We start from the raw sequence: 27,485 nt of genomic DNA, 5'->3' as shown, positions 1-27,485 counted from the left end.
GGTGGCTGTGACACAGGGCCTCCTGCCCTGACCACTCTCCCTGCCCCCTGCCCCGGCTCAGGTGAATACATCAAGACCTGGAGGCCCCGGTACTTCCTGTTGAAGAGTGACGGCTCCTTCATCGGCTACAAGGAGCGGCCTGATGCCCCTGATCAGACCCTGCCCCCACTGAACAACTTCTCTGTCGCAGGTGCGTCTCAGGGCACGCCAGGCCAGAGATTGGGGAACCAACCGCTGGCAGGCCCAGGCGGCCCACGGGGCTTGGCCTTTCTTTGGTGTGGGCCTGTCCACAGCCTGCTTGCCCTCGGCTCCATTTCCCACTCTTCCCACCTGCCCCGACTGTGTATCAGCTGGGCCTGGGGTGGGAAGGCTGAACTGGTGGCCAGTGGGGAGCAGGAAGAAGGGCGAAGCCAGGCATTCCCCCAGCCCCTCACCCCAGGCAGCACCGCCTCTGGTTCTGAATCGGCCAGCCGGGTCCCATGGTGCTGGTTGGTGTCAGGCGCCTGCCATCCTTCCTGCGCTCTGGTAACAGCCCACTTCTCTGTGCCTCTGACCTCGAGATGGACAGCATGGCCTCCCTGCTCAGCTGATCGCAGGGCCAACTTTACATCCTTCGTCCCCTTCATGGTACCCCAAGTGGTGTCTTCTCCCGCTGGACCCTGGCCAGTAAAAGCTTGTCAGACTCAAATCCCTTGCCTGGTCCTCATAGAACCACAGTCCTGCCCCCGACCCCCTGCCACCTGGATCGGTCTCCATGTCCTCATTGTCCCACCTCCTGAGAATATCTCAGAGGCACCCCCTTCTCCCCTGCTGCTCCTCAGCCCCGACCACCAGCCTCTTCCACCCAGCTCCCCGTGCCGGCTTCTCCCACAGCAGCACCCAAGGCCACTCCCACCCATGCTCTCCGAATCCAACTCCAGTCCCTTCTCTGTCCTGGTCACTCTCCTTGTGTTCTGTGACTCTGATGTGGCTGTGCCCCATGCCAGCTTCTCACTTGAACTGTCAGCCTGTCCCGAGCACTTTCCTGTGCACTTTTCCCTGGGTGTCCTCTCGTCCCGTTTACCTACCATGCCCCAAACTGGCCTTCAGTTCTCTCTGAGGGCTCAGTGCAGGGATGCTCCTTCCTCTGGGATACCCCTTGAGCTCTGAGCCAGGGTGGCTGCCTTTTGGGTGTCCCCCATCACAGCTCTGCTCGCTGAGCTATCATCGTCTGGTGGTCTGTCCCTCTCCCCGACACACACTGGACTTTGAGCCCCAGAGAGGGCCAAGGCCGACTCCATCACTGATGTATCTCTGTATCATCTGGCACACAGGGGGTGGTTTGGGGAATGTGGGCTGCAGGCCAGCAGGGCTGTCCCCTCACCCTCCTGGCTCTGTCCCCTCTCTCTGTCCGCAGAATGCCAGCTGATGAAGACTGAGAGACCACGGCCCAACACCTTTGTCATACGCTGCCTGCAGTGGACCACGGTCATCGAGAGGACCTTCCATGTAGACTCTCCAGATGAGAGGTGAGCTTGGGCCTCTGTGTGGCCGCCCTTTGAGAGTGACCTGGCTTAGTGTGAGGAGGAGGGTCACAGAGTGGCAGAGTCCCTTAGGCTCCTGCCTAGGAGTTTCCTGTCTCAGCCCTTCTGAGAGCTGGAAAGCAGGTTGTTGTTGTTTTTTTTTTTTAAGTTTATCTGATAGAGAGAGGGGGAAGCAGGCTTGACGCTGAGCAAAGAGCCCAGTGCGGGGCTTGATCCCAGAACCCTGGGATCACGACCTGAGCCGAAGGCAGACACCCAACTGACTGAGGCACCCAGATACCCCTCCCCCCTTGTTTGAGATGTGCTGGAAAGTGGAGAGAAGAGTCGAAGAGACGAACGTGCAGGTGCCCTGCACCTAGACTCAGCAGCCCCACTTCTGCCACAGTGGCCTCATCTGGTTTGTTTTGTGCTGAATTGTGCACTTCTGATCACGCTTCTGACACTTTGCTCCTTCACACGTCAGCAGGTGTCTGCTAAGAATGAGGACTTTCTCCTACACAGTCATGATGTTGTTACCACCGCTGAGGGGACCATTCTCAGGACTTGTGATCTCTTCATGTCTGTGTCTACTTGAATTTCCCTGGTTGTCCTCAAAATGTTTTTCAAGCCAGGATTCCTTCAGGGTATTCGTTGTGTCTTTGGCCGGTTAACCTCGTTCAGACCTGTCTCTCACCCCCACCCCACCTCCCTGCTCCGGACTAGCCAGGCTAGTTGTCTTGTAGAATGTCTCGCTCTCGGGATGTGTTATCTTAACTGCCTTTGGCACCATTTACTTTGTTCCTCTGTGCCTGTATTTCCTGTAAACCAGAAATTAGGTCCTGAGCAGGGTTGGCAGACAAGGGCCCAACCTCCTGCTTTTGCAAAGAAAGTTTTATTGAAACACACCATGCCCGTTCATTTACAAATTGTCCGTGGCTGCTTTGTCCTATGATGGCAGAGTTGAATAGTTCTAACAGAGATCTTGTGGCCTACCGAGCCTAAAATGTTTGTTCTTTGGCTCTTTCCAAGAGAAGTTTGGAGATGTTTGGTCTGAGTAGGTATATTTAATAGTGCATCGGATTATTATGACGTTTCAATGTAAATCTTACTGTGTCATTTCTCTGCTGAGAACTCTGAGTGGTTTTACTTCCACTGGGAGTAAACTCCAGAGTTTATGCGCATTATTTTTATTTTTTTTTTTAAGATTTTACTTACTTGAGGGAGCAGGGAGAAAGCATGCACGTCGGGAGAGGAGCAGAAGGACAGGGACAGACTCTGTGCTGAGCATGGACCCCAGTGTAGGGCTCCATCCCACGACTGTGAGCTGAGATCATGACCTGAGCTGAAATCAAGAATCAGGTGCTCCACTGACTGAGCCACCCAGGCACCATTTTTTTTTTTTAAGTAGGGTCCACACCCAGCATGGAGCCCAGTGCGGGGCTCAGACTCAGGACCCTGAGATCATGACCTGAGCTGAGATCAAGAGTTGGCCGCTTAACAGACTGAGCCACCCAGGGGCCCCACTTCATGCCATATTCTGCCCAGTGCTCCGTGATCTGGTCTCCTCTGCAGAGTCATTTTCTATGGCTAGTTTCTTCACTGTAGCCACACTGGTCTCCTTGTAATTCCTTAAACATGATAGACACTGCTTCAGGCCGCAGTAGCGGCCCTGCTGTGTCACTCGCACAGTGGAGCTGGGCCCTTGGCTGCTGTGGGAGCACACACCTCTGTGTGCCTCACTTTCCAATCAGAAATGTCCCCGCTCTGTCCAGTGTTGTTGAGTGTGGAAGGGGCTCGAGTCTGTGGAGCCCTTAGTTTTCTCCCGAGGAAGCAGCCGGCCCAGGCTGCCTGCATGGAATTGCGCTTGCTGGTGCCTTGTCTCTCCTCCGTCCCCTCTGCCACCTGGCACCCTTTGCCTGGAGGACGGCCATAGTCTCCTGATGCTTCCTCTCCCTGCTCCTGACCCGCACCCCACTGCCGCTGCAGATGGAACACAGAAATTGGATCCCATCACAGTTTGCATGGACCCGTTACAGCTTCCCGGGCCATTTGGTTGAACACGTCTATCCCTAACCCAGTGCCACATGGAGCCCGGCGTGTTCTGGGCCCATCCTCCCTCCTCTTCTCGTCTCCTCTGTTCACTCTGTCTGTCACCCCAGCCACGCAGGCGCCTGTGGGCCTTCTGCAGACACCCTGGGCTTCCCGGCTGCACCCTCAGTGCCAGAACACAGGCCTGGCACCCCGAGGGCGCTTGGGAAGTGTTTGCCGGCTGGCTGGGTGCCCCGCGGCCCCTTCTGAGGTACTTGCTCCGTGCCAGGCATTGCCCGATGCACTCTGTCTCCTGCTCATTTTGCACGACCCTCGTCCCGGCTCTCCGTGTCAGCCAACTGAGGCACAGGAAAGTCAGATGGCCTGGCACCACCACCAGGAAGGGGCAGACCTCGGATTCATGCCAGGCCATTGGCTCCAGAGTGTGCTTTTCAGCCCGTGTGTCATATCCTGGTGCATGGAAGGCAGATTGAGGCCTGAGAAGCGAGGTCCCTCAGGGCCCCAGGGCTGGTCCACAGTGCACTTGAGCTCTGGGCCCAGCTCCCTGCTCCCACGCTGATCTGCACTTGGCCTAGTGCTGCCCAGGGGAGCGTGGCTCCTCCCAGTGGGCCTCTGGTGGCTCCACAGGAGGGATGAGATGGTCCTTGAAAGTACTCCGTCAATGGGGAAGGTGCTTTGAGTGTGGTGGGGACTGGTGGGCTTGGGGCCTGCAACTCTCGATGGCTGGCTCTGTCGTGTGCGCCTGCTTGCATCCCTGGGCCCCTGTCTCCTCGTCTGGAGAGCGAGCTGAGTGGCAGTGCCTGCTTGGGAGGGCTGTGGGCAGACTCCTGAGTTGAGGTGCGTAGAGCACCCGCGCAGCTTCTGACCGTAGTGCGCTCTGCAAGCCGGTGGCGTTCCTCTTGCTCTCTGGTGGGGGAGGTCCACCATTTCGAGAGGTCGAAATGGTGGCCGGGGCCAGAACTCCCAACGGGCTGCTTTCCGCCCCGCCCCATGCCCGGGCTCCACAGCATGTGTGCCTTCTCCCCGAGCCTTCCTGTGGGAGGGCCCTGGCCGCATCTGGGAAGGGAGCTGTTACTCTCATCAGGGAACAGCAGCACGGTGCCAGAAGGAGCGCAGGGGCCCACTGTGAGTCTCAGCTTTGTGTGTGTGTGACCCCGACAAGCGATTCTATCTCGGTGTGTCTCAGTTTCCAATCAGAAATGCCCCCCTCTCTCCAGTGTTGTTGAGTGTGGAAGGGGCTGGTGTCTGTGGAGCCCTTAGTTTTCTCATCATGTCTCTGGGGAAGGAGGGTGGTCCCCTTAGGGGCTCTCCTTTGAGGGCGAGAAGGCACAGCAGCCCCAACTCTGGGTGGGAGCTCCCCTATGCCCCAGACACCGTGTTGCAAACCCTTAAGGAGTAGCCTGGACAGAGGCCCTCGCTTTTTCTCCGGAATTCTGTGCTGCAACCTTGTAGTCTTGGTCCAGTTGGAACAGGAGAGGGGGCTTGTCTGGCGGTGGGAGAGCCCCTGTCACCCCTGAACAATCTCCTACATGTTTATGGGTTCCTTGGCTCCTGGGGAACCTGGGCAGCGTGAGCCAAGGTGGAGGGTTTAGGTCCAGTCCTTGCCCGGTATCTTGAATACCTTCCTGGAGTCAAACCCTTCCTGAGTACTGTGCTCCCTACACTACACAGCAGCTCATCTGTGCCTCCGTGTCCCTGCTCTGCTGGGGAGGGGAGAGCTTGCCCTCGGGGCAGAGCTGCTGTTTGAGCCCCAGCCCACATGACTCCTCAGTGCCAGCTTTGCGGCCCAGAGAGGCCCCTTGGAGCTGCTGCCGGCGCTCCCGTGGTGTGGACAAGCCATCATTTATTCATCCAGGCTTCTGTTGACAACTGTGTTCCTCTCCCTTATAAACAGAGCTGACGGCACGCTCTGCGTCCTAGGCTTTAACTTGCTTTTTCATGTGACAGCTCCTCTGGGTACATATATGTCAGATACATACGTATTCTGTTCTTTTTGATGTCTCTTAGGAGATTGGTGAGTTTTTTACCCTTTTCTTTTCTCGTTCGTTCTTTCTTTTTTAAAGTAGGCTCCGTGTCCAACATGGAGCCCAGTGCAGGGCTTGAACTCACAACCCTGAGATCAAGACCTGGGCTGAAGAGTCAGATGCCTAACTAACTGGGCCACCGTGGTGCCCAGGTGATTTGTTTTGTCTTTAGTCCATAATCTTACACCTAAAGTCAGCATTTAAAAATCTCTAGGAGGACAATGGCGATCTGGTAAAGCCTGTCATGGGATGTACTCACCCCTCCCGTTACTGAAAAATAGGAACAGGAATGTGGGGGTAGGGATTTATACTGTACTGTGTCCCAAAGAGGTCATGGGTTAAAACAAGTTGAGAAATGGCAGCCTGAGGCTTTGACTCAGAGAGGGAAGAGGCCAGTCCTGCCCTGCCTGCGTGTGCGCCGGGCCTTAGTGTCAGCTGTGTGAGTGTGTACTGGACCTGTGTGTGCACCGGGTCTGGGGCTACTTGAGCTTTGGCCTCCTTGCTTGCTCGTTCCCCAGGTACCTACTGAGTGTCCACTCAAGTGTCGCATTGTACCACAGACAGACAAAACCCCTGCCCTCGGGGGCCTGACATACATTGGTTATGGGGCCCCCAGACTCAGCCTGGGGAGGGCCAGTGTGCTAGCACCTGGCGTTGGTACTGGCAGCATTTGTACATCTGTCTTACGAAGCAGCATCTCCTGTGAGCAGGCCACTTTGAGACCTGGAGCTTCCGGATGTGAGCTGAGGCCTCTGGTGGCAGTGACTGCCCGGCTCAACAAGCCGTGGAGTGGAGCGAGAGCAGCCCTGCCCTTGGCTCTGGAAGGTCACGGGCCCTCTGTGATTCCAACCACCAAGCTCGGAACACCCACTATGCTTCTCTTGAATGGTGGGGTTTTTGTTTTGCCTTTTTCCCCCAACCAATCTGTCCCTCAGTTTCCCCATCTGTAACACAGAAGGACAGACAAGTGTGCTCTGGGAGTGTTTGTGATGGGGGGATAGTGGAATTAGACTCCCCCTTGCCCCTGGCTCCTAGTTCCCCTCCCTGGAGGCAGCCAGGGCTCTGTGTCAAGCACGCCCTTCCTGAGGGGTCCGTGCTGGGTCGTGAGCACACGTGCCTGTGTGTGCATTGCTCTTGTTCTAACTCCAGCAGCGTGACACGCTGCCCTGTTCCGTGCGTTCTTTTTTCCCTTAAGGTGTTTCAGGCTGTCCAGGTCTGCGTCTAGATTCTCTGAGCTGCCTAGCGTTCCTTACATAGAAGCTTCACATGCATTCCCAGCACCTCCCAGCGCCCAGGGAGATCCAAGATGCCATCACCTGGAGGCATACCATTGTTTTCTCTAATACCATGCAAACGTGATACCTAGTTCAATCGAGATAGGCCACCGACTGTGAGGTGCCCCCGGATTCCAGCAGTGTCAGAATGCAGGGCGAAGTACGCGTGGCACTGCCGGGTGGCACGGAGTGGCCGTAGTGCCCCTTGGGGTGTGAGGAGCAGGAGACTGAGTGCAGCCCCCCAGGGTAGCCCCAGTTCCTTAAGCCGCTTGCTCCCTGTGTGACCTTGGCTGGGGGCCTCCGTGCCTCCGGAGTGCAAGCATAGCTTCACCTCCTGCCTGGGGCTGGGCTGATGATTCTGGAAGAAGTGAGGCTGACCCCCGGTCTCACTAAAGTTTATCTAAACTGCTGTGATTTGGGAAGTTGCCCTCTTGGGCTCTTTGAATTTTCTTGTTCTTAGTGTGCATTTTATTTTTCTCACCATTCACGGGGCTGTTTCATAGACCTAAGCTTGAGTCCATAGCCGGTCAAGCCACATAAAACTGTGTGGTGAGTCAAACCTGGGAGGGGCATGGAAAATGGAGTATCATTCACCCTCCTACTTTCTTTTTTGTGGCCTCTGGTTGCTTTACTTCTTCCTAGACCGCTTTTCCCTTTCTAGAGACAGAACAGTTTGCACGTATCAAAAGAAAGCTATTTCCGAGCAAGTTCTAAATCGTGAGTGACAGAAATAGTTTATTCTTAAACAAGCTCCTTTTGGCTGGGACCTGCTTCCCTGTCTGCCACCTTCTGCTTCACGTCTCTGCCCCACTAGGAACCTCTGTCCCTGAGTCCTCCTGGCAGACAGCTCCCTCCGGGGAATCTTGCTGTATAAGATCTTCGGCTTTCTTTGGCTGATGAATTCTTCCTTTTACTCTTGGTTTGCTTTTACAAATCATCGCGCTTGTCATTTGTTCTGGAGGAATCCCGAAGAGTGCTGTGGCTCAGGGTGGTGGTTTATTTTCAAGGGGCTGTGAAGAAAGGTGGTCTCCCCTCTTTGGTCATTGAATTACTGCTCACTTCAGGTGGCCCTCAGACCAGGCCTCTCCTGGCACATAGATTCAGTCTCTGTCCTCATTCTACTCTTGCCCTCTCTTACCCACTGCAGCCAGAGGATCTGCAAAATGTCAGTCCTGACCGGTTGGCTCCCCGCCAGCTCAGACATATCTTGCCAGAATGCTCAAAGGTGTTGGGTCATTTGCTCCCATTGGAGGGGATGGGGCTCAGTCCTTCCTGCCCAGGCTCCCTGGGACTCATGGCTCTTGTGACCTGTCCCTCGCAGGGAAGAGTGGATGCGAGCCATTCAGATGGTCGCCAACAGCCTCAAGCAGCGGGGCCCAGGGGAGGACCCCATGGACTATAAGTGTGGCTCCCCCAGCGACCCTTCTGCGGCTGAGGAGATGGAAGTGGCAGTTAGCAAGGCCCGGGCCAAGGTGGTAAGTGCTGGAGGGGCAGGCAGCCTGTCTGGGAGCACCCCCACCAACACTGGCCCTGCTGCCCTTGGTTTCCTACAGAGTGCGCAGGGGCACAGCCGGGACCCTCCGGGACTGCCCTGTGGGATGGCTGATACACAGGTGTAGGTTCCCCAGGGCTGCTCTTTGACCCTGGAGGGAGGGGCAGCCGCATCCTCAGTGACCTCGAAGACCTGTCTGCCCCCATGTTGGACCCTCCCGGGGGCCCCCTGCCTGGGAGAGCCCCGTCTGAAGGCCACTTCGGAGCAAAGAGTTGCTACCCAAAGCCTCCCTTCCTGCTTATGCCCAAGCCTTTTGGCAACAGTGTCCTTTGATTTTCCTTTTCTCTTTGTTAAAATGTCCTCCCGTGGGCCATGTGCCAAGCATTGACACTCTCTCCCTCTCCGGGGCAGACCATGAATGACTTCGACTATCTCAAACTTCTGGGCAAGGGCACCTTTGGCAAAGTGATTCTGGTGCGAGAGAAGGCCAGCGGCCGGTACTATGCCATGAAGATCCTGCGGAAGGAAGTTATCATCGCCAAGGTGGGTGCCCCCGGGGGCTGCTGCTGGCTGGCCACCTGTGCCTTCAGGGAGCCTGAGGCCCACCTCACCCTGCCCTCCGGGCGCACAAGGGACTAGGGTGGAGTGTCTGACTAGGCCTCACCCAGTGGGCGCTGTCAGGGCCTGAAGGCAGGTCTCTTGGCCATAGAATGGGCCAGCGGGGAGGCCCTGTGGCAGGGGGCGTGGCTCAGGGCCTCTCCACAGGAGGCTGGACCAGAATGGAATTCTGTTCCTCTTTCTCTCCCTTTAAAGTTTTTAAAAGGGCAAGTTCCTGACATACACCAAGTATTTAAGAGAAAAGTAAACACAGTGGGTTCCCACATAGCTGACATCCACCTTCAGTAGTTGTCAGTGTCTGGCCCGTCTTATTTCATTAGTCTGCCCTCCCCTTTGTTTGCCCTGGAGTATCTTAAGGCATGTTCTAGACATTGTATAATTTCACCCACAGATACTTTAAGATTTTATTTATTTAATTTTGAGAGCGAGCGAGTAAGAGAGCAAGCGAGCACACAACCTGGGGGGTGCAGAGGGAGAGGTAGAAGCAGGCTCCCCACTGAGCAGGAAGTCCGATGCGGGGCTTGATCCCAGGACCCAGGGATTAGGACCTGAGCCAAAGGCAGCTGCTTCACCAGCTGATCTCTCCAGGTGCCTCAAACCCATATATACTTAGATTCAGATCTTTAACAGCTAAAGATTTTGAAGCCTTTAATGGAGCTGTGGTCTCCTCCAGCAAAGCTGCCCGTCCCCCCAAGTCAGGCTTCCTCAGCCTCAGCACTGTTGGTCTTCAGGGCCAGATCATTCTCTACAGCGGGGCTGTCCAGTGCACGCAGGAGGAGTAGCTGCACCCTGGCCTTCACCCCTAGAGCCACTAGCACCAAGTCGTGACTGTCAAGAATGTCATCAGACATCATCATCGCGTGTCCCCTGGGGATGGACTCAGCCCCGGGAAGAGCCGGTGTCCCCGTGCTGCAGGCGGTATAGGATTTTCAGCAGATACCACACTTGAGTGGTATCAAGTGGCCTGCAGAGCCTGTGAAGCCCATGCCAGGCCCACCCCCATGTGTCTGATTGGGTGGGTCTGGGAGGGGCCTGAGAATTTGCATTTCTCCCAAGTTCCTGGGCCACATGATGCTGCCATCTTGGGGACGCACCGTGAACCGCTGCTCCCCGGGGTAGAGCCCTGATCAGCTTTTCTTCCTTTGTTCAGCAGCAGCACTTGCAGGGGTGATTCCCACTGCCTGCAGGGTCACCTTCAGGGTGTTATAGGGACTGATTCTCCCTCCTTAGAGATGCTAAACTTGCCTGGTAGGTTCTGCAGGTGACAGCTCGAGCCCTCTGTCATAAAGTCCCTATCAACTTCTCGCCTCGGTGCTTTGAAAGTGAGCCATGATGGGCCTTGTCTGGGGCATTTTTCTTTTTTCTTTTTTTTTTTTTAAAGATTATTTATTTGAGAGAGAAAGCGGGAGTGGGGGAAGGAGCAGAGGAAGAGAATCTTCAAGCAGACTCGCCGCTGAGTACGGGGCTCAGTCTCAGTCTCACAGCCCGTGAGGTCATGATCTGAGCCGAAACCAAGAGTCAGACGCTTAACCCACTGAGCCACCCAGGTGCCCATGGGGCTGTAATTTAATTCTGGTTTGCAGATGATAGTCTGCCTTTCTCTGTGGAGCAGTTAGGAATGGAAGTGCATTTCCCTGAAGCACTGCACCCCCATCCCTGAGCTGAGGGCGGGTGCAGGTGTGGTGTTGCCCGCCAGCCCCTCACCCAGCCTCTCTCTGCAGGATGAAGTCGCCCACACGGTCACCGAGAGCCGGGTCCTCCAGAACACCAGGCACCCGTTCCTCACCGTGAGTGCTACTTCCCTCTCAGGCAGGGCCTGGCCTCCCTGTGCGCATGAGAGGCCTGCTTCCAACGGGGCTCAGGAAAAGAGCCCAACCCCGCCACCTTGAAGCATGGATTTCGTGTCAGCCAGGTGGTCAGGGCCAGATGGTGTTGGGCTCCCCAAATGGCCTGAACCAAACCCCAGGTTTGGCAGCTTCTTCACAGATGGTGGCTTCATAGCAGTGTTTGGGCTGACTGATGATACCACATTACAAGATGGTTCCAGGAGAACTGCTGTTCATGAGTTAGATGCGTTTAGCCCAGCTGGTCAGAGTAGGAACATTGTTTTTTTGTTTCTTTGTTTAAATATAGTCCTAGAAGGAGATGTATTCTTGTGCTGCTGTCAGCTTAGTCTGAGGAGACACCTCTGTGGGCTGCAGTCTCCATCGAGGCCAGCAGCCATCAGTTAAATGGACCAGGTGGAAGATGGCTTATAGGATGGGTCATTTCCTTAGCTTAGCTGCTGTCCAGGTGTTGTATTAAGCCATGGCACTTGTTCAAATGAAATTCTATGAGGTACTTTGATGTAGCAGACAGAGAATAGAAGACTTGTCACGAGCAGAGGGGTCACTCAAGGGTTCTTTGAGGAACTTTCTGTAAGGACTCCTTAGAGCATAGTGAGAACTACTGTTTATTGGGCAGATCACTTGTGCATCCTTATCTCCGCGGTTGGCTCTCAAGCCACTGCCGACTCCCAGCCAGCAAACGTGTGTGTGCGCGTGTGCATGCAACACATCTGTGGAGAGAGGTGAAACAGCTCTGAGTTGCTCAAAACTGAATGTCTCCCTGGCTGCACCTCTCAGAAGTTTCGTTGAAGGCTGAAGACAGCATCCTTCAGCCCAGTAACCCTTTCCCTGCTCTCAGGGCCACAAGCTCACTCATGTAACACAAGCTCACTCATGTACCCCAAGGTAAAGCTGAAGTTTGAGCCCTGGCTACAAGGGTCACGGGGGGAGGTGTGCTTGCGGAATCAGCAGAGAGCCTACCTTCTTCCCACCTCCCTCCCTGGCCGTTTTCCTGCCCCACAGGCCCTGAAGTACGCCTTCCAGACCCATGACCGCCTGTGTTTCGTGATGGAGTACGCCAATGGTGGCGAGGTGAGCAGCAGGCCCCCTGCCAGCTTCCCATGTCTCCTTCCCAAGCGTCAGGGTAGCGGAGGGGAGCCACGAGTGAGACAGTGGGGGTGGCAGAGACCTTGCTGAATGTCACCGCCCAACCCTTGAGGCAGACATCATCACCTCCATTTCACAGACGGGGAAACTGAGGCCCAGAGAGGTTAAGTGGCTTGCCCAAGTTCACCCAGCTAGTGAGTTGGGGGTAGGGTGCACACGCAGGTGCTGAGAGTATGGAGGGCTGCGGGGTGGGTGGCCAGCATGCTCTGGAGTGCGTTCTATAAGGTGGCAAGGAAAATGTATGGGGAGGGGGTCACGCAGGCCGGTCCATGCTCTCCTGCTGGGTGGAGGCCGCCACTCATGTTCACTGGGCTGTCACCTGCTCCTCATCCCTCACAGCCTTCTCCCTGCACACAGGTGTCAGCCGCTGGCTCCTGACAGTGGGCTTCATCTGTCCCATTGTTCTCATGGCTTATTGTCCCTTGCTCATGACCTGTGTTCTTGCGTGTTCTTGCTCACTGTTCCGTTCCCCCGTCCCCACACTCTGTCCCTCCTGACTCTCCCCTTGATGCTTCCTGACTGTCCTTCGCTCTTCATGCCCTGCTCCATGTTTTCCTCCTGGTGAGCTCATCCCTTCTCATCATCTCTCACTTGGTTCCTCCCGCTGTCACTTGCAGTTTCGGGGAGTAGGTGTCGCCATGGCACTGGGCTGGAGGTTGGGGGCCAGTGGGCAGCATCCTGGGTTTCACTCCTCTGGGCCGACGTATGACTTCCTGCCCCTCCTCCCTCCTGCAGCTGTTTTTCCACCTGTCCCGGGAGCGTGTCTTCACGGAGGAGCGGGCTCGCTTCTACGGCGCGGAGATCGTCTCTGCCCTTGAGTATCTGCACTCGAGGGACGTGGTGTACCGTGACATCAAGGTGAGCGTGCACCTGTCTCCTGGCCCGTGGCACCTGCGGAGCTCACACCAGGGAGGCTGGACCCAGGCCCTCAGCCCCGGACCTCCTCCTCTGCAGAGGGTCTATCTACCTGCGTGTTCCTGAGTCCACCTTGCCGTGGGATGCCGACCCGCCTGCTTCAGTGGCCTTGGGGGCCCTTTGGGGCCCCTGGTGAACACACACCTCCATGCAGGGAGAGGGGGGCTGGGGAGGGGCGGGTGTATTTATCCAAGCACTGTAGGAGATGGTTCTGCAGAATCCACCAGCGCCGACTGTCCGCACGCCCTGTGGGCCCGCCATTCTGCCCTGGGGTTATGCACGGCCAGAGCATGTCCCTGTGTCTCCCTCAGAGCCTGGGTGCACCCACACTGCTGGCACACAGTTCACACGAGCCCCAGGCTGGAAGCAGCCCCACACTCCACTGTCTGGGACTGGTTGGAAGGCTCTGCACAGCCGGTACCAAGAGAACTGCAGCCCCGTGGCCATGCACATGCACCTCCCAGGCTCATGTGGAGCGGAAGCCAGGATGGACCACATGTTATAGGGGCGTCCTTAGGTGGGGAAACTATAAAGAAGAATGGAGGACTAGAGTTTGTCTTCAGTTGCGAGGATGGTTCATAACAAGGAAGGACATGGGGTTTGGTTCTGGGGTCTGGGATGGTTTCTTGAACTGGTGGAGCTTCCACGCAGGCCCGTTATATTGCCCGTTTGTGTTAAGTTTAGTTAAAAGTGGAGGAAGAAGGACATCTGGCTGGCTCAGTGGGCAGAGCATGCGTCTCCTGATCTTGGGGTTGGGAGTTCAAGCCTCATATTGGGCCTAGAGCTTACTTTAAAAAAAAAAAAAATGCAGGAAGAAAGCAAGTGTTGCTCACTAGTGATGCCAGCCTGGGAAGCTGTAGCCCATGGGGGCAGCAGGTAGGCAGGGCCTGTCTCCCATCTTTCTCTACCTTGGCTTTTTTTCCAGCTGCCCTGGGCGTGGCCTCCCTCTGAGCCGCAAGGGCTTAACGTTTTGCTGGGGGTATGCCCCGTGATCGGTCTGGAGCCCCGGCCATGACAACTATCACCCCAGGCCAGAGCCTTCCTGGGGCCTGTGGGGTTCCAGGGGGTGCAAAGCCTTGGGAAGACATGACCCTGATACGCTGACTTTTCCTTTTCCTACAGCTGGAAAACCTCATGCTGGACAAAGATGGCCACATAAAGATCACGGACTTCGGCCTATGCAAAGAAGGCATCAGTGACGGGGCCACCATGAAAACCTTTTGTGGGACGCCCGAGTACCTGGCACCTGAGGTGCCTGGGGCTGGAGGTCCCCGGGCGGGTGAGGCCGAGGGAGGAGGGGCTCTCAGACCTGTGTGGTTTCCTTAGCTCAGACCCTGTGAGGACAGACTCACATTCCTTGGATGGCCCCCCTTGGGTCCCTGTGAGCCCAGTGGCCCCAGGGCTGTGGACCTGGCCCCTCATTGCCCCTCCTTGCCCAGGTGCTGGAGGACAACGACTACGGCCGCGCGGTGGACTGGTGGGGGCTGGGCGTGGTCATGTACGAGATGATGTGCGGTCGCCTGCCCTTCTACAACCAGGACCACGAGCGCCTCTTTGAGCTCATCCTCATGGAAGAGATCCGCTTCCCGCGCACGCTCAGCCCTGAGGCCAAGTCCCTGCTTGCTGGGCTGCTTAAGAAGGACCCCAAGCAGAGGTGAGGGCTGGAGTTTGTTCCTGCCCAGCCCAAGGCCACCTGCTGCCACTGTCCCCTTGGCCTGAAGGGGGCTGAGTCACAGGCGCATGCCTGCGTATTGTCCCTGATGCAGGCCCCCAGGGAGGACGCTCTTGGGGCTGGGCTTGTCCTTAGTGCTGTGCCCGCGCCACCTTGTTCTTGGGGGATGCTCAGAGACAGGGCAGCCCCGAGTCTGGCTGAGGGTGGCTCAGCCTGCCCTCCTGTCTCCCGTTCTGGACTTGGAGTCCAGGTTGCAGGCTCCCTGGCTCTGACCCTGGGCCCGTGAGCCCCCACCCCCACCCCCAAGCCACGGTTTCCTCCTCTGCTGTGTGGTCTGTGGCCGGGACAGATCCATTAAAGTTGTTCAGGGCCTGCACCGAAAGCCTCTCTCGCAGAAGCCAAGGGCCTGGGAGGCTGGTGCTCATGGCCGTCTCTGCCCAGGCTCGGCGGGGGGCCCAGCGACGCCAGGGAGGTCATGGAGCACAGGTTCTTCGTCAGCGTCAGCTGGCAGGACGTGGTGCAGAAGAAGGTGAGCCCTGCCACCCGCCGGCTCCCGCTCGAGGGTGGCCTTGGCCAGGTCTCCTGACCCCAGGGTCCTGAGTCTGGGCTCCTTTCCTCCACAGCTTCTGCCACCCTTCAAACCTCAGGTCACCTCTGAGGTCGACACGAGGTACTTTGACGATGAGTTTACCGCCCAGTCCATCACAATCACGCCCCCGGACCGCTGTGAGTGTCTGGCCCTCCCTTGCGGGGCCTGGCTGGGTGTGCAGGGGTGGGGCCTGCCCTTGACCTGTTCCGGGGAGGAAGCTCATGGGCCCCGCGCCATGTCCAGGCAGTTTGGCTGCAGTTTGCTCGCAGGGCTTTCTGCCATTGGGCTCGGCACCTTTGGACCCAGTGAGGGTCACTGGGAGCCATCAGCCACGGCACGTTCCAGAGCTCGGGTGGCACACAGGAAGCTGTCAGGGCCAGGATGGCACAGTCACAGCTGTCTTTTCAAGTTGCCCAGGTCTTTGGGGCCTGATTGGTGCATTGCTTCTGCTCCTGTTTGAGTTCTTGCTGTTACTCAGCCATTGCTGGGTTGTGCTGGGGACCTTCCAGTGACTGAGACAACCCTGGCCCTGCCTTGAGGGAGCTTCGGGCCAGGTGGGGCAACAGCTCAGAGTGTCCAGGTCTAAGGTGTAGGAGCTCAGGGACTGGGGGACCCAGAGGAAATGCCTGACTTGGTCTGCAAGTCAGGAGGAGGAGACGTGGCAGCTGAGCAGAAGGAATGGCATGAGGGAATGGAGTCCAGGAGTGGGAGTGTTGCAGAGGCCAGCGCATCTGAGGGATGGAGGGGGGTGGGGCCCAGAGCAAGAGGATCTTGGGGGCCTCTGGGAGGAACAGGGACTTGCGTATTGTCCCCGATGCAGGCAGGAAAGGTTTGGTATTGTCCCTGGGGAGGCAGGAAAGGTTTGGTGCAAGAAGGGGTAGGGCTGCCTCTGGGATTTACAGAGTTCCTCTGGCTGCACATGGAGGCTGGACTGGCAGGGCAGCAGGGGCAGCCGGTGTGGTGGGGGGAGGTCTGGGCTAGACCAGAGTGGGGCGCCAGAGGGGAGAGTGAAGTTTGCAGAGGGAGCAGCCTGTGGGGCCTGTGGGCCAGGCTCTGGGGGCGGGGTGGGGGGGACCTGTGCCAGTTGGGGTTCATGCTACCTGTATTCCTTCCTGAGGCCGGGCCCCCTTACCCACCTCAGGAAGTGCACTTGGGGTGCTGGGTCCTCTGCAGGCCGGTTCTCCCCAATTCACCTCCACCTGTCCCCCACAGATGACAGCCTGGGCTCCCTCGAACTGGACCAGCGGACCCACTTTCCCCAGTTCTCCTACTCAGCCAGCATCCGCGAGTGAGCAGAGCCGCTGCAGTGACTCCGCTGCAGGATGCTCAAACGGCTGCCTTCACCGCCCTGGGGGCTTGTCTCTTTGTTTTTAAACTTTTTATTTTGCCTTTTTTTGTTTGCATCCCCATCCCTCACCTGCTCACCCCCATTTCCAGTTTTTTCAGCCCTCTGCCAAACTGACCTCGGAGGTCCTGGTGGCCCCACCTCCAGGATCCTGTCCTGTCCTCTCCTTGGTGCCCAGACCAGGATTTGGGAGACTCCACTAGCTGCCCCAGGACCAGGGCTTCGGGCAGTTGGAGAGATTCCGGTTTTTAATCAACACAAGCCCCAGCATAGGGCACCATGTGGAGCTGCGGGTCCTGCCCAGATTTCTGGCCTGATGCCTGCAGCCAGCCTGTCCCTGTGCTGCTGCCCTGGTCAGAGGCTGCCTTCCTGTGGGACATCTCTTGGGACACGACGCCCTGCGGACAGTGCCCTGGTGCTGTTGGGCTCAGCGGGGCCTGGCGCTGGCGGTCCGGCCCCTCCCCCCACAGGGGCAGCAAAGCAATAATGTCCAGGGACAGGCGGTGGGGGGGGGCTTTGGAAGCTGTGGGGTTGGGGGTTGGGGAATTCCTCGTGTAGGTGGGGCCCAGTCTACCCCAGGGGGCATGAGGAAGGCCCCGGGGATGGGTACTGCCTCCTTGCTCTGCCTTCCCCAGCCTCCCAAGCTGCTCTCCTGACCCTGTAGATGAGGCAGGAGGGACATTTAGGGACTGAGCCTCCCCACCACCCAGTCCTGTGCCTTACCAGGGCTTCCTTCCGGCTGGCCTTAACTCCTGCAGGGCCCCGGGCCCGGCCCCAACCCTTGACAAGGATGGGGGTTGGGATCACCCCCTTCTGGCTGCCGGGGGGGCGGAGGGTGCCAGCTCCAGCTGTTACACATCTCGCACCGAGACAGTATTGGGCCCTGTGGACTGGGGTCAAAGAGGGGGTGGGAGTGGGGTTCTCTGGTACGTACTGGGGGGGTGGCCTCTGAGCAGGGGAGGCTCCAGGGCCCCTCCCACCCTCCCTCCCCCTCCCTGGGCCCCACGTTCTGCAGCCTTAAGGTGAACGTGTGTCACTGCTGTGGGCTTGCGTGTGCGTGTGTCAGCCTGTGTCTGGATGGCCCCGTGCATCTGGGACTTGGGTGCATATGGGGGTGTGTGTGCATGTGTGTTCGGTATGTGTGTGTCAGGGCAAGTGTGTCCCGGCCTTGAGTGCGTGTGTGTGTGTGTGTGTGTGTGTGTGTGTGCATGCATGCTTGGGCCCTATCCTCAGCCCCAGCATTTCATCCCACAGGGGAAGGGTGCTGGCCTGGTGGGGGAGCCACACCTGGGGTCCATTTGCTGCCCAGCCTCTCTCCCCACCAACATCTCTGGGTGTGTGGAATTTAGTTGTGGCTTTGATCTCCCTGCCCCACCTCCTGTACTAGGTAGTTCAGAGAGAGACATCCTAGAGTGGGGTGAGGGTTGGTTTGGGTGGGTGGGGGGTCTTTTTCCTTTCTGTGTGTGTATGTCATTTATCTGACAATTCTCTGTCCTCCCCACTGGCCTTCCCCATTCCTCCCATTTGTACGGTACAAGCAATAAAGACACTCGTTTCAGACCGGGGCCCGCCACCCTGGGCCCTTCCTTGCCTGCGGAGCCTGGCCCTGGCTGACCTGCTCCCGGGACCTGGGCACCTGGACCTGCGCTTGTCCTGGCTGTCGGGGTGGGCGCCCCTGCAGCGGGAGCCACTGAGGGACTTGAGACGCTTCCTGGGGCATGCGGGTGTGGCAGGCTGAGACCTGGGGACCAGGTCTTCAGAAGCTGCCTGGGTGGAAAGGGGGAGCACGAGGGTGGGGTGGTCGGGTTGGTGGCTCTGAACGAGGAGGGTGCTCAAGGCACCACTGAGCCCTGGAATTGAGCGTGAGGGAGCGGGTTCTCTGCGAGGGCCCTTGCGCCCTGGTGCTGGGCACTGCCTGCATATCCTCTTCTCCCCACTTAGGTTATACCAGGGAGCCTTAAGGCCCCCAAATTCCAATACAACCTTGGTGTGTGAACAGGAGTCGCGATGGCTATCAGCTGGGGGCATTTCTGGTTACAGCCCTCACAGACTGGGGTCCTGACGGCTGCCCCCTTTACCCTGGGGTTCCCGTGCTTAGCTCAGTCTGCTCCCATCTGGGGACTAGGGCGGGCGTGGCCCTGGTGAATTGAACATCAGACTTTCCGGACGGGTTGGGGCTTCACAGATGTGGTCTCTCAGAGACCCTGATTGAGGGTAGCAGAAGAGTCAGATTCAGCGAATCTGCGTTTGCTGCAGCCAAGGCCCAGGGAACACGTGGCTTTTTCTCACTTCACATCGACTTTATTATTTATTTGGTAACAAAAGGATGCCCTGGCAGTCGTAAGACCAGTAGCAGAGAAACTTCTAGAGAAAAGCCTCAGTTGAAGCCCCTGGGGTGGATGTCACTCCCCTTGCTCTCTGTTGGGGGCATCCTGAGTCTACCTCAGCCCGCTGGGTCCCCTCGCGGCCCCTGGGTCCCCGGTGCGGGGGCCCACAGGCTGACGCTCCACTTCCCTCTGGCAAACTTAGCTCCTTGGCCGTAGTGGTGCTTCCTTCTGTAGAACTTCTCCCGAAGGGACTTTCAGGTGGGAGCATTTTAATAATAAAATTTTATCAATTGGAAACTAGTTTTGAGGAGGTGAGTCATCTTTTGTTGTGCTCGTGGGAAACTTTGTGTGTTGTGTAAATAACATGAGCAACGCTGGAGCTGAGGGAGCCGGGGATGTGGAGATGCGCCCGGATCCCAGGTCCCCAGCGCTCCCCCTGGTGCTCGCTCATTTCCTCCCTGTGCAGGTGCACGGAGCATCAGAAAAAAGGCTCTTTCCCTTCTGTTTGGTTTGGTTTGGTTTGGGTTAGGCGCGACTTGCCTCCCAGTTAATGCCAAGTGTCTAGGCTGCACCTGCCGCATCTTTCTGGCTTCCTGCCTGGAGACGGACATTATTAATGGGGTGTGTTGGTCACTGATAAAAATGAGAGCCTCTGAGATCTCTTCCTGTATGTCAGGGACCTCGTCGCCAACATGCTGCAGAGGTCTCTTAACTGATCCAGCCACTCCCAGTGGACAAGAATTGACTCTGTCTGCAGAAGTTTTTTAGTTTTCCTGACAGTGCCGGCATAAACTATAATGATGCAGCTTTCCCGTGCTTTTGTCACCTGCATTCCAGGGTGGCTGGAATTTAATACGTGTCTGTTAGCTTTCCAGAGTGTGCTGATTCACATATTCTTACCTTTATTTTTAAAATAATTGCACGTGCAGGCTTGGAGCAGAAAACTTCCAAAAAGAACAATACTAAACATGATTCAAGGCGCGGAGCGCCATGTAGTGCCCTAAGTGAGGACCCGCTCAGAAGCTGGCAAGGCAGAGCCTCCTCGATGGGGGGCATGAGAAGGGACTCAGGGGCCTGTGGAAAGTGCTCCTGCTGGGCTGAGAGAACTTGGAGCAGCAAAAGAAATAGGATAGCACTGGCTTATATGCAGAGATCATGATCTGTGAGTTCGGACGGAGGTCAACGGTAAATGGTGGGAACAGATGGATCCGAACAGACTTCCAGGTAGTTTCTGTAGGTGCTGTGCCTCCAGGAAGGGGGTGCACCCCCCCTTACATGTAGGCTGCAAAGTGACTTCCTTCCAAAGGAGACAGTATAAGAAGGGGGGAAGCAACTTTTCCGTGAAGAAACCTGACACGTTATGTGAGGTGATCAGGGTCAACGACAACCCTGTAATTCCTGTTGGCAGGAAGTGCCCTTTACAGGTGATGAGGATGCTGTCCCAGTTGGTCCATGGTTGTGACAAATGTACTACACTGGGATGTTACAGGGGAAAGTAGGTTTGGGTTGTAGGGAAACTCTATTCTCTCTTTGTAGCTTCCCGTAAACCTACTATAAAATTTGACCTTAAAATACAAAGTGTTCTCATCGACCCTTCACATGGGTTCCTGTGACACTCCCTGCGCACTCCCTCCTTCTCCCCTTCCGTGTTCACATATCCTACTTGAAGCGAGAACATTGTCTTGCATGACCAAAGTTCAGTTTTCCAGGTCAGGAGGCGAGTACTGAAACAACCCTGTCCTGGAAGATCTTTATCAAATTTGACTAAAGGTCCCACTCCTGTCCTTGTACACGAGGGAACAGTCACTTGGCTGATGACTCCTGTTGCATTCGGTTGTCAGGTCTGAAGCCTACAGGGCACTTATTTCACAGAATGTCCCTTAGTTAAGGTTTGTGGCCTGACGTTTCCTCACGGTTCTAGTCAAGCTACCTTTGATAGGAAGTCAGAAATGCCGTGCCCTTCTCCCTGCCTCCTGTCAAAGAGGCACATGAGATTCTGTCCCGTGACTGGTGAGGACTTCCAACTCTTGCTTACGGTGTCTGTCAGGTGTCCTCACTGTAAAGTTACTGCTTTCCCTTTGAGGTTAGTATCTTGTATAGAGATTCTCAGAAAATGTAGGTATCTACGTTTGATCAAGTACTGAAGCAAAGGGAACAGCAAACACAAAGGCCCTGAGGCCAGCAGGTGCTGGATGTGTTTGGAGGAATGGAAAGAGGCCAGGGTGTATCAAAGGGAACGAGGGAGGGGGAAAACAGAAGGAAATGGAGTTAGAGAGGTAACAGTGGGCCGAAGGGACCTTGTGGCCAAGGTAAGGAGTTTGGGTGTTACTCTAAGTGTGACAGAAAGTCATTGGTTTGGCGTCTCACATTCCTCTGCTCACTTTAACAGCCTTGCTGACCTCCCAGTGCCTGAAAACAGCAATCCCTTTCCTAGCTCCGTGTCTTTGCTCACGCCACTCCCACCCCTTGGAATATTCTCCCCTCCCTTTGCATTCCTGGCCCCTTGCCTTTCAGGTTTCACTCCAACATCACCACCTCAGGCCCTTTCAGGCCACCGTTTCTAAGTTATGTGCTGCCTGTTCACTTACTCATCCAACAAATATTTCTCGAGTACCTGCTGTGTGCCAAACTCTGTTCTAGGCGCTGGGAATACAGCAATCAAAACAAAACACCAGACAAGCCTTGCCCTCCTGGGGTTAACAGTCTCATCAGGAGGGAGACAGTAAATAAGATCAGGCAGTAAGTGCTAAGGAGAGAGTAAGGTACAAAGAATGGTGATGGGAAATTCTCAGGATAGCCTTTTTCACAAGGAAGGTAGCATCTGAGTAAATACCTTAAATGAGGGATCTCTGGGAGAGGAGAATTTCAGGCAAGGGAAACAGCCAGCGCAAAGGCCCTGAGGTAGAAGTGTGCCTGGTCTGCGTGAGAATGAGCCAGGGTGCTGGTGTGGCAGGAGACAGCCGAGTTGGGGAGAAGGTTGGGAGATGAACTCAAAGGTGTGTGGGGTTGGGTGGAAGGGTAATAAAGGACCTTGTGGGCTTTCCAGTTGAGGGAGATGGGAACCACAATAGAGTTCTGAAGGGAGGCAGAGTGCGATCTGACTTGGGTGTGCACAGGATCCCTTCTGGCTGCTTGGCGTGAGGGGGAACAAACCGAGGAGGATGGGAAGCAGGGAGCAGTGAGGAGGTCTCTGCACTAGTCCAGGCCCATCGCTGGTCATTTGTCTTAGTTTTGAAACAATCCTTACTTTATAGCTGAGGAAAGGGAGCCTAGGAGGGGCTGGTTCCGATCGTGCAGTAAGTAGCAGGAAGAGGATTTGACTCCAGCTGCCTGACTTTAGGTTCGGAGGGGCCAGAGCCAACCTGCATAGCATTCGCCATCACCTCTGCACCTGCCCGGGAGAGGCTAGCTCAGCGCGCATGCGTGTAAGCACAATTTAAAGCGCCCGCGGAGGGTCCTTCGCTCCAGGAGGAAGAGGAGCCCTCGGCTTGGTCCCCCGACGCCGGCGTGGAGGATGCTGGTGGGACGCAGCAGCCAGCGTCCCGCCTCAGGCTTCTCTTCAGCCGCTGACCCCCACCGCTCTCCCTTACAGAGTCCCGACGCCGCGTCCCCCGACCCTCCGAGCGCCCCAGGCCCGGACAGGATCCCCGAGGACACAAGTGTGTCTCCAGGACGCCAGGAGAGGCCCGCTGGGCCGTGCGCGCCACCGGGGCTGGCGGAGGCGCTGAGCGCTCTGGGGCTGGAGGGAGAGCGCGAGTACGCCGGGGACATCTTCGCTGAAGTCATGGTGAGCCCCCCAGAGGGCACCGGAGGGATTTGGTTCCAGTTAGAGGAGGGGAGATCTGGCCGCTCGCCCAACCCCCACTCCACGAGCCTTCCCGAACTCCCACCTGCTTGCAGCCCCTTATACTCGTCCCTCACACGGATTCCTTCACAAACACTTCGCAATTTATTAACAAATGTGCTAGAGCATATTCTAGGACCCGGGGATGCAGTGATGAACAACATAGTCTGCTCTCATTGTAACAACCAAGCAAACGTAGGCGGTAATAATGGAAAGGAGACCAAAGTGCAGGTACCTGTGCTGGACAGGCACTGTCCGAGGACATACTGCAGGGATAAAGTTGTTAAAGAGACCGAAGTAGGGAGCCTCTCTCCCCAGCCAGGGACTCTGTGAGAACTGAGGTATGGGCATGATCCAGAGAGAAATTCCCTGCCCTTGTGGTGCCAGCAGTCTAAGGACGCAAACGGACAGAACACACAAAGAAACACCAGCTATCTCCAGACTCAAAACGCTACGGGAACCATAAAGTGCTGACAGAGAGCAGGATGCACGCCGGGAGAATTCTGTGTAGGAAAAGTCCAGGGAGTTTGAGCTGAGGTTTTAACAGTGCAAGGAGCTGGGGAAGGACCATTCCAGGTGGAGGGAATGGTGCATAAGTGCAAAGGCCCTGGGGTAGGAAAGAGCCTGCCCTAGTCTAGGACTAGAGAAAGCTGGTATAGCTGCAGTATGGGTTGTGAAGGGAGAGGGTGAAGAGATGGTGTTGGTGTCAGGGGGCAGCGCCTGAGAGAGAGTTCTGAAGGGAGGATTAGGGTTCTCTCCTGAGGATACTGGAAGCTATGGAAGGGTTTTAAGCTGGGGAGTTTCTTGGCCAGTTTTGTATTTTAGACCCTTCTGGGTGCTCTGAGGAGTGTGGGTTAAGGGTTGATGACGGCTTGTGGTCTGGAAAGCCAGGGGGCAGGGGCAGATGCTCGGGAGGCGCCCTGGCCATGGGGGCTACAGATTGGAAAGGTGGACTGGGGAGGCGTCCAGAACAAAGGCCAAGGCTCTAATGCGGGATAAGGAATAGAAGCACATTTGGAGTAGACGTTGGAGGCCAGTTTCATTCAGTGTGGTGCTCCAGCGGGGAGGCCGCTACACTTGGGGCTGGAGCACAGGTGTGGAGAGTGAGTCCGCCCTGCCCAACCGCAGGTGTGCCGTTCTCTGCCGCGGAAGGCCCTGCCCCGGACCGTGACCCCAGAGATGCGCGCGCTAGTGGTGGACTGGCTGATCCAGGTGCACGTACGTAACCGCCAGGGGGCAGGGCTGAGCCCGTATCGCAGCCTAGAAAGCTGGTGATCGATCACTCACGCCCTTCCCTAGGAATACCTGGGCCTGGCGGGGGACACGCTCTACCTGGCGGTGCACCTGCTCGATTCCTACCTGCGCGCCGGCCGAGTGCGCCTACACCGCCTGCAGCTGCTGGGGGTGGCCTGCCTGTTCGTGGCGTGCAAAATGGAAGAGTGCGTGCTTCCCGAGGTACTTTCCCGAGTGGGGGTTGGGAAGGCGGAACGCTTGTTCCTTGTGTCACAGAACACCTACTGTGTGCCGGACTGCCGCTTTGCCTATTCTTGGAATCCCAGCATATCTGTATAGGCCAGGGCTACCAGTGTGTCCCTTTAGCAGAGGAGGAGACTGAGGCCCAGGGAGAGGAAGACATTTGTCCAAAGCAGGTGGGACTCGGACTCAGGCTTGGACAGTTAGTCTCTGTAGCGCTTTACTAGTTATAGTCCCTGCCTGATCAGAACTCTGTGCCTGCTCAGAGCTGCCTGACGTACGTTTTACAAACGAGGAAACTCCGTCTCAGGTGTTCAGTAAGGTCCATGTAAACACGGTGTGAAAATGGTAGGGTTTGAAGTCGAACTCAGGTCTTGCTGATTCTGAAGCCTGTGCTCTTCATGGCTTCTAGAGAACAGATCAATAGCCCCATTTTACAGACTAGGCAGTCGAGGTTCAGAATGGAGCCTGAGCCGATCCGAGGCTCTACAGGGCAGGGAGCAACCAGCCGGGATCCAAGACTCTCCCACCTCTTTCCCCGCCATCCGCAGTCGGCCTCCCTCTGCCTCCTGGGCGCTGGCTCCTTCTCACGGGCCGAGCTTCTGCGTGCAGAGCGGCGCATCCTGAGCCGCTTGGATTTCCGGTTGCACCACCCGGGCCCACTACTTTGCCTTGGGCTACTGGCTGCGCTGGCCGGGAGCAGCCCCCAGGTGCCGGGCCGGGCGGAGCGGGGGAAACAAGGGGGAGGGGAAGGGAGCAGGGGGGCATGTCTCGCGGATAGGGACGTGGCCTGTACGGGGATAGGGACGTGGCCTGATCTCCGCGGGGGCGGTGGTGCTTGGCAGGTGATGCTACTTGCCACCTACTTTCTGGAACTGTCTCTGCTGGAGGCCGAGGCTGCAGGATGGGAGCCCGGTCGGCGCGCAGCTGCGGCGCTGAGCCTGGCGCACCGCTTGCTCGAAGGGGCGGGCTCCAGCCTCGAGCCCTCGCTTTACAGGTACCGCCCCAGGGGAGCGCCTCTGTGGCTACAGGAACCTACTTTCTTGATCACTGTGTTTCCTGTCTCAGATATGAGAGACCATGGCGGGGAGGCGGGGCCCAGACTTGACTTTTCTGGGTGTGAGAGAAAATGGTATGTCTGCCCCCCCCCGTCTTGGGGGGTGTCAGAATGAGGTGTTTGTCCACATTTGGGGACCCTTGCCTCTGGGTAGAAGATGCACGATCTTCCCGGCCTCGGAAGATCCTAGCTGCGTTCCAGGGTTGAGGATGAGAGGTCTGCCACCCTCGAATCCCCCCGGCTCCCCTGCTCGCTTCAGCTGCCAGAGGGGCGTCCTTCCCGTCCCCCCCCAACCCCCGTTAACTATGTCACTGGAGGCCAGGGTGAGTCCCCTTTTCTCCCAGCCCAGCGCCCCCCCCCGGGGGGGGTAGAGCTGGATGCCTGTCCATCCTCAGATCCGCTCCGTCCCTCCCCGAGGTTCCGGCTCTCCACTGGCTCGAGAGAGCCCCTGAACGGTCCTCGGGAACCCCAGTCAATGCGACTCCTCAGCCTCACGCCCCCAGCTCCGAGGACAGGTCGTCTTCACCCCTGCCCTTGCTCCCGCCCCCGCCTTAGTTTCTCCGTCTTCCCGCCGCAGCCCCGCAGAGCTGCGCCCGCTCGAGCCGTGCATGGCCCGCGCCGCGCTCCGAGGCCCCGCTCCCGGCCGTGCCGCCATCTTTCTCAAGTACGCGCGGCCCCAGCGCCAGGGCACCAGCCTCGCCGCCGCCCGCCTGCTCCGCCGCCCCCAGCCCGAGTCTCCCTGAGCTCGGGGACCCCAGCAAAAAAGACTGTCCGTGTGTATCCGTTTTCCACGTCAATAAAGGAGGTGTGTGGGTTTTTGTTTTGTTTTAATCCTGAGCGCTCTCTGTTCTCATTGGGTGAATTCCATCCCCTCTCTCGTTTTTGATTGGTCATTTCTCAGGCCTCTCCTCTTTCTGATTGGATGCTTTTTACCGAGTCCCTTAATGGCGGCTGGGAGATATGATGCAGATTCTTGGCCGCTCCGCCAGGGGGCACTGGCGGACGTCCGCAAGCGCGGCTTGACAAGCCAAAACTAGGATCCCAAGTGCAAACGCCTGGGGAGATAAATGGAGAGATGCTGCAACCTGAGTGGCTCAGGGTTCAGGGTTGGGAAGAAACTAGGAGGGACGGGGACTGTGGGAAGCTATCCCAGTCATAAGAAATGCTGCCTCGATGTTGCCAAATTTTCAAATTTTGCTCAAGTGAAGCTGAAAATCTACAATTCCATAAGTATCTCTGCTTCCATATATTAGCAACTAATTCAATATTTTTTAATGGTTGCACAAGCCCAGCACATAACATATGCAGGCCTGTGGGAGTCCTGAGTTTGTGATAGTATGGGTCTTTGATAGCAACTGTTCTATTAATGGCATCTGATTTACTTAACCCCTAGAGTGCCACAGTGTGAATGGGTATAAATTGTAGCACCGGTCTCATAGAGGTGTGAGGAGGGTGTGAGTTAATATAGACATAGAGCTTTAGGACCGGGCCTGACACCTAGTAGGTATTATGGAATTGCTAGCACGGCCTCTAAGCGGGAGTGTGAGCTAGGTACACTTGTCCCCGGTTTCTATCAAACCCCCAGCACCTAGCTATTTAGTAAGTGCTCAGAAAATAATTGTTACAAATCCATGGATCTCCACACTCTCTAAATTAGAAACAGGCCTGAGGTGATCTCAGGAACTCAAACCTAAAGAATATTAGATTCTTAATCAAGCCTAGGTTTGGAGGTACAAGAGAGGAGGAAGTTTTTGCCCTGGAGATGTTCACGCTTGGAGGACTAGAGAGGGGGAGAGTCACTCGGGAAAGCTCAATAAGAGATAGAAGCAAATGTTGCCACTGGGATGAAAGGTGCTGTGTTCCGGTTTGGACCTGTCAGGTGGGACCCGCCATGTGGCCTCCAGGAAGAGGACATGCAGTGGCAGGGGAGGGGAAAGTGGAAATTTAAGTTTGGTGCTAGGGGCTGAGGCCCAAGCCAGGGTCCTGCAGCGTTCAGGGGAGGTGGGTAATATGTAGAGCACAGAACGTTATTCATCCACTCATTCCTTCAACAACTGTCCTTGGATGCTGACCCAGCCAGAGCTTGTGATCCCGCACTTCCCAGTCTCATGGGTGAGAAGAAACAGGGGTTGTTAATTTGTCCATTCCTGTGCCAGGCCCTGTGCTGCTTTATCTGCATAACGTAATTCGGTCCCTACAACTACTCTGAAGTAAATTCACTTGGTATCCCCAGGTCACACAAAAGGAAGGCAGGGGGGAAGCCGAGCTCCCACCACCAAGTAAGCAGCTAAGGAAGGTTGAAGATCAACTA

General features: G+C 56.6%; 2 protein-coding genes across 8 annotated transcripts in view; both read left to right on the top strand.

Moving 5' to 3' along the window:
• Positions 1–18,038, top strand: part of AKT2 (AKT serine/threonine kinase 2) — a 45,621-nt gene extending 27,583 nt beyond the window's left edge. For 3 of the 4 annotated variants that reach the window (XM_045076813.1, XM_045076812.1, XM_004776138.3), the window contains 12 exons: positions 62–190; positions 1,397–1,508; positions 8,171–8,324; positions 8,753–8,884; positions 10,681–10,746; positions 11,809–11,877; positions 12,688–12,810; positions 13,990–14,118; positions 14,307–14,521; positions 14,981–15,068; positions 15,163–15,265; positions 16,341–18,038. In XM_045076813.1, the coding sequence (XP_044932748.1) occupies positions 62–190; positions 1,397–1,508; positions 8,171–8,324; positions 8,753–8,884; positions 10,681–10,746; positions 11,809–11,877; positions 12,688–12,810; positions 13,990–14,118; positions 14,307–14,521; positions 14,981–15,068; positions 15,163–15,265; positions 16,341–16,420 (1,400 nt within the window). In that variant the 3' untranslated portion in view covers positions 16,421–18,038. The remainder of the gene's footprint in view (positions 1–61; positions 191–1,396; positions 1,509–8,170; positions 8,325–8,752; positions 8,885–10,680; positions 10,747–11,808; positions 11,878–12,687; positions 12,811–13,989; positions 14,119–14,306; positions 14,522–14,980; positions 15,069–15,162; positions 15,266–16,340) is intronic. The other variant, XM_045076814.1, reaches the window with a different exon arrangement.
• A 1,149-nt stretch (positions 18,039–19,187) lies between these two features.
• Positions 19,188–25,990, top strand: CCNP (cyclin P). 4 transcript variants are annotated; one of them, XM_045076820.1, is made up of 5 exons: positions 19,188–22,225; positions 22,393–22,587; positions 23,773–23,862; positions 23,944–24,099; positions 24,669–25,990. In XM_045076820.1, exons 1-5 carry the CDS (start codon positions 22,220–22,222, stop codon positions 25,287–25,289), a joined length of 1,068 nt encoding a protein of 355 aa, XP_044932755.1. In that variant the 5' UTR covers positions 19,188–22,219; the 3' UTR covers positions 25,290–25,990. The 4 variants fall into 4 exon arrangements, with proteins under 4 accessions (XP_044932755.1, XP_044932756.1, XP_004776192.1 ...); XM_045076821.1 differs by having other exon boundaries at positions 19,188–22,587; positions 24,669–24,827; positions 24,963–25,990; XM_004776135.3 differs by having other exon boundaries at positions 19,188–22,587; positions 24,669–25,114; positions 25,752–25,990.
• The last annotated feature ends 1,495 nt before the right edge of the window (positions 25,991–27,485 follow it).

The sequence above is a fragment of the Mustela putorius genome, unplaced genomic scaffold (genome assembly GCF_011764305.1).
Source record: "Mustela putorius furo isolate JIRA1106 unplaced genomic scaffold, ASM1176430v1.1 tig00000196_pilon_pilon_pilon, whole genome shotgun sequence".
NCBI classification, from domain to species: Eukaryota; Metazoa; Chordata; class Mammalia; order Carnivora; family Mustelidae; genus Mustela; species Mustela putorius.
The sequence above is the reverse complement of the archived record's forward strand: the minus strand, read 5'-3'. Positions and strand labels throughout refer to the sequence as shown.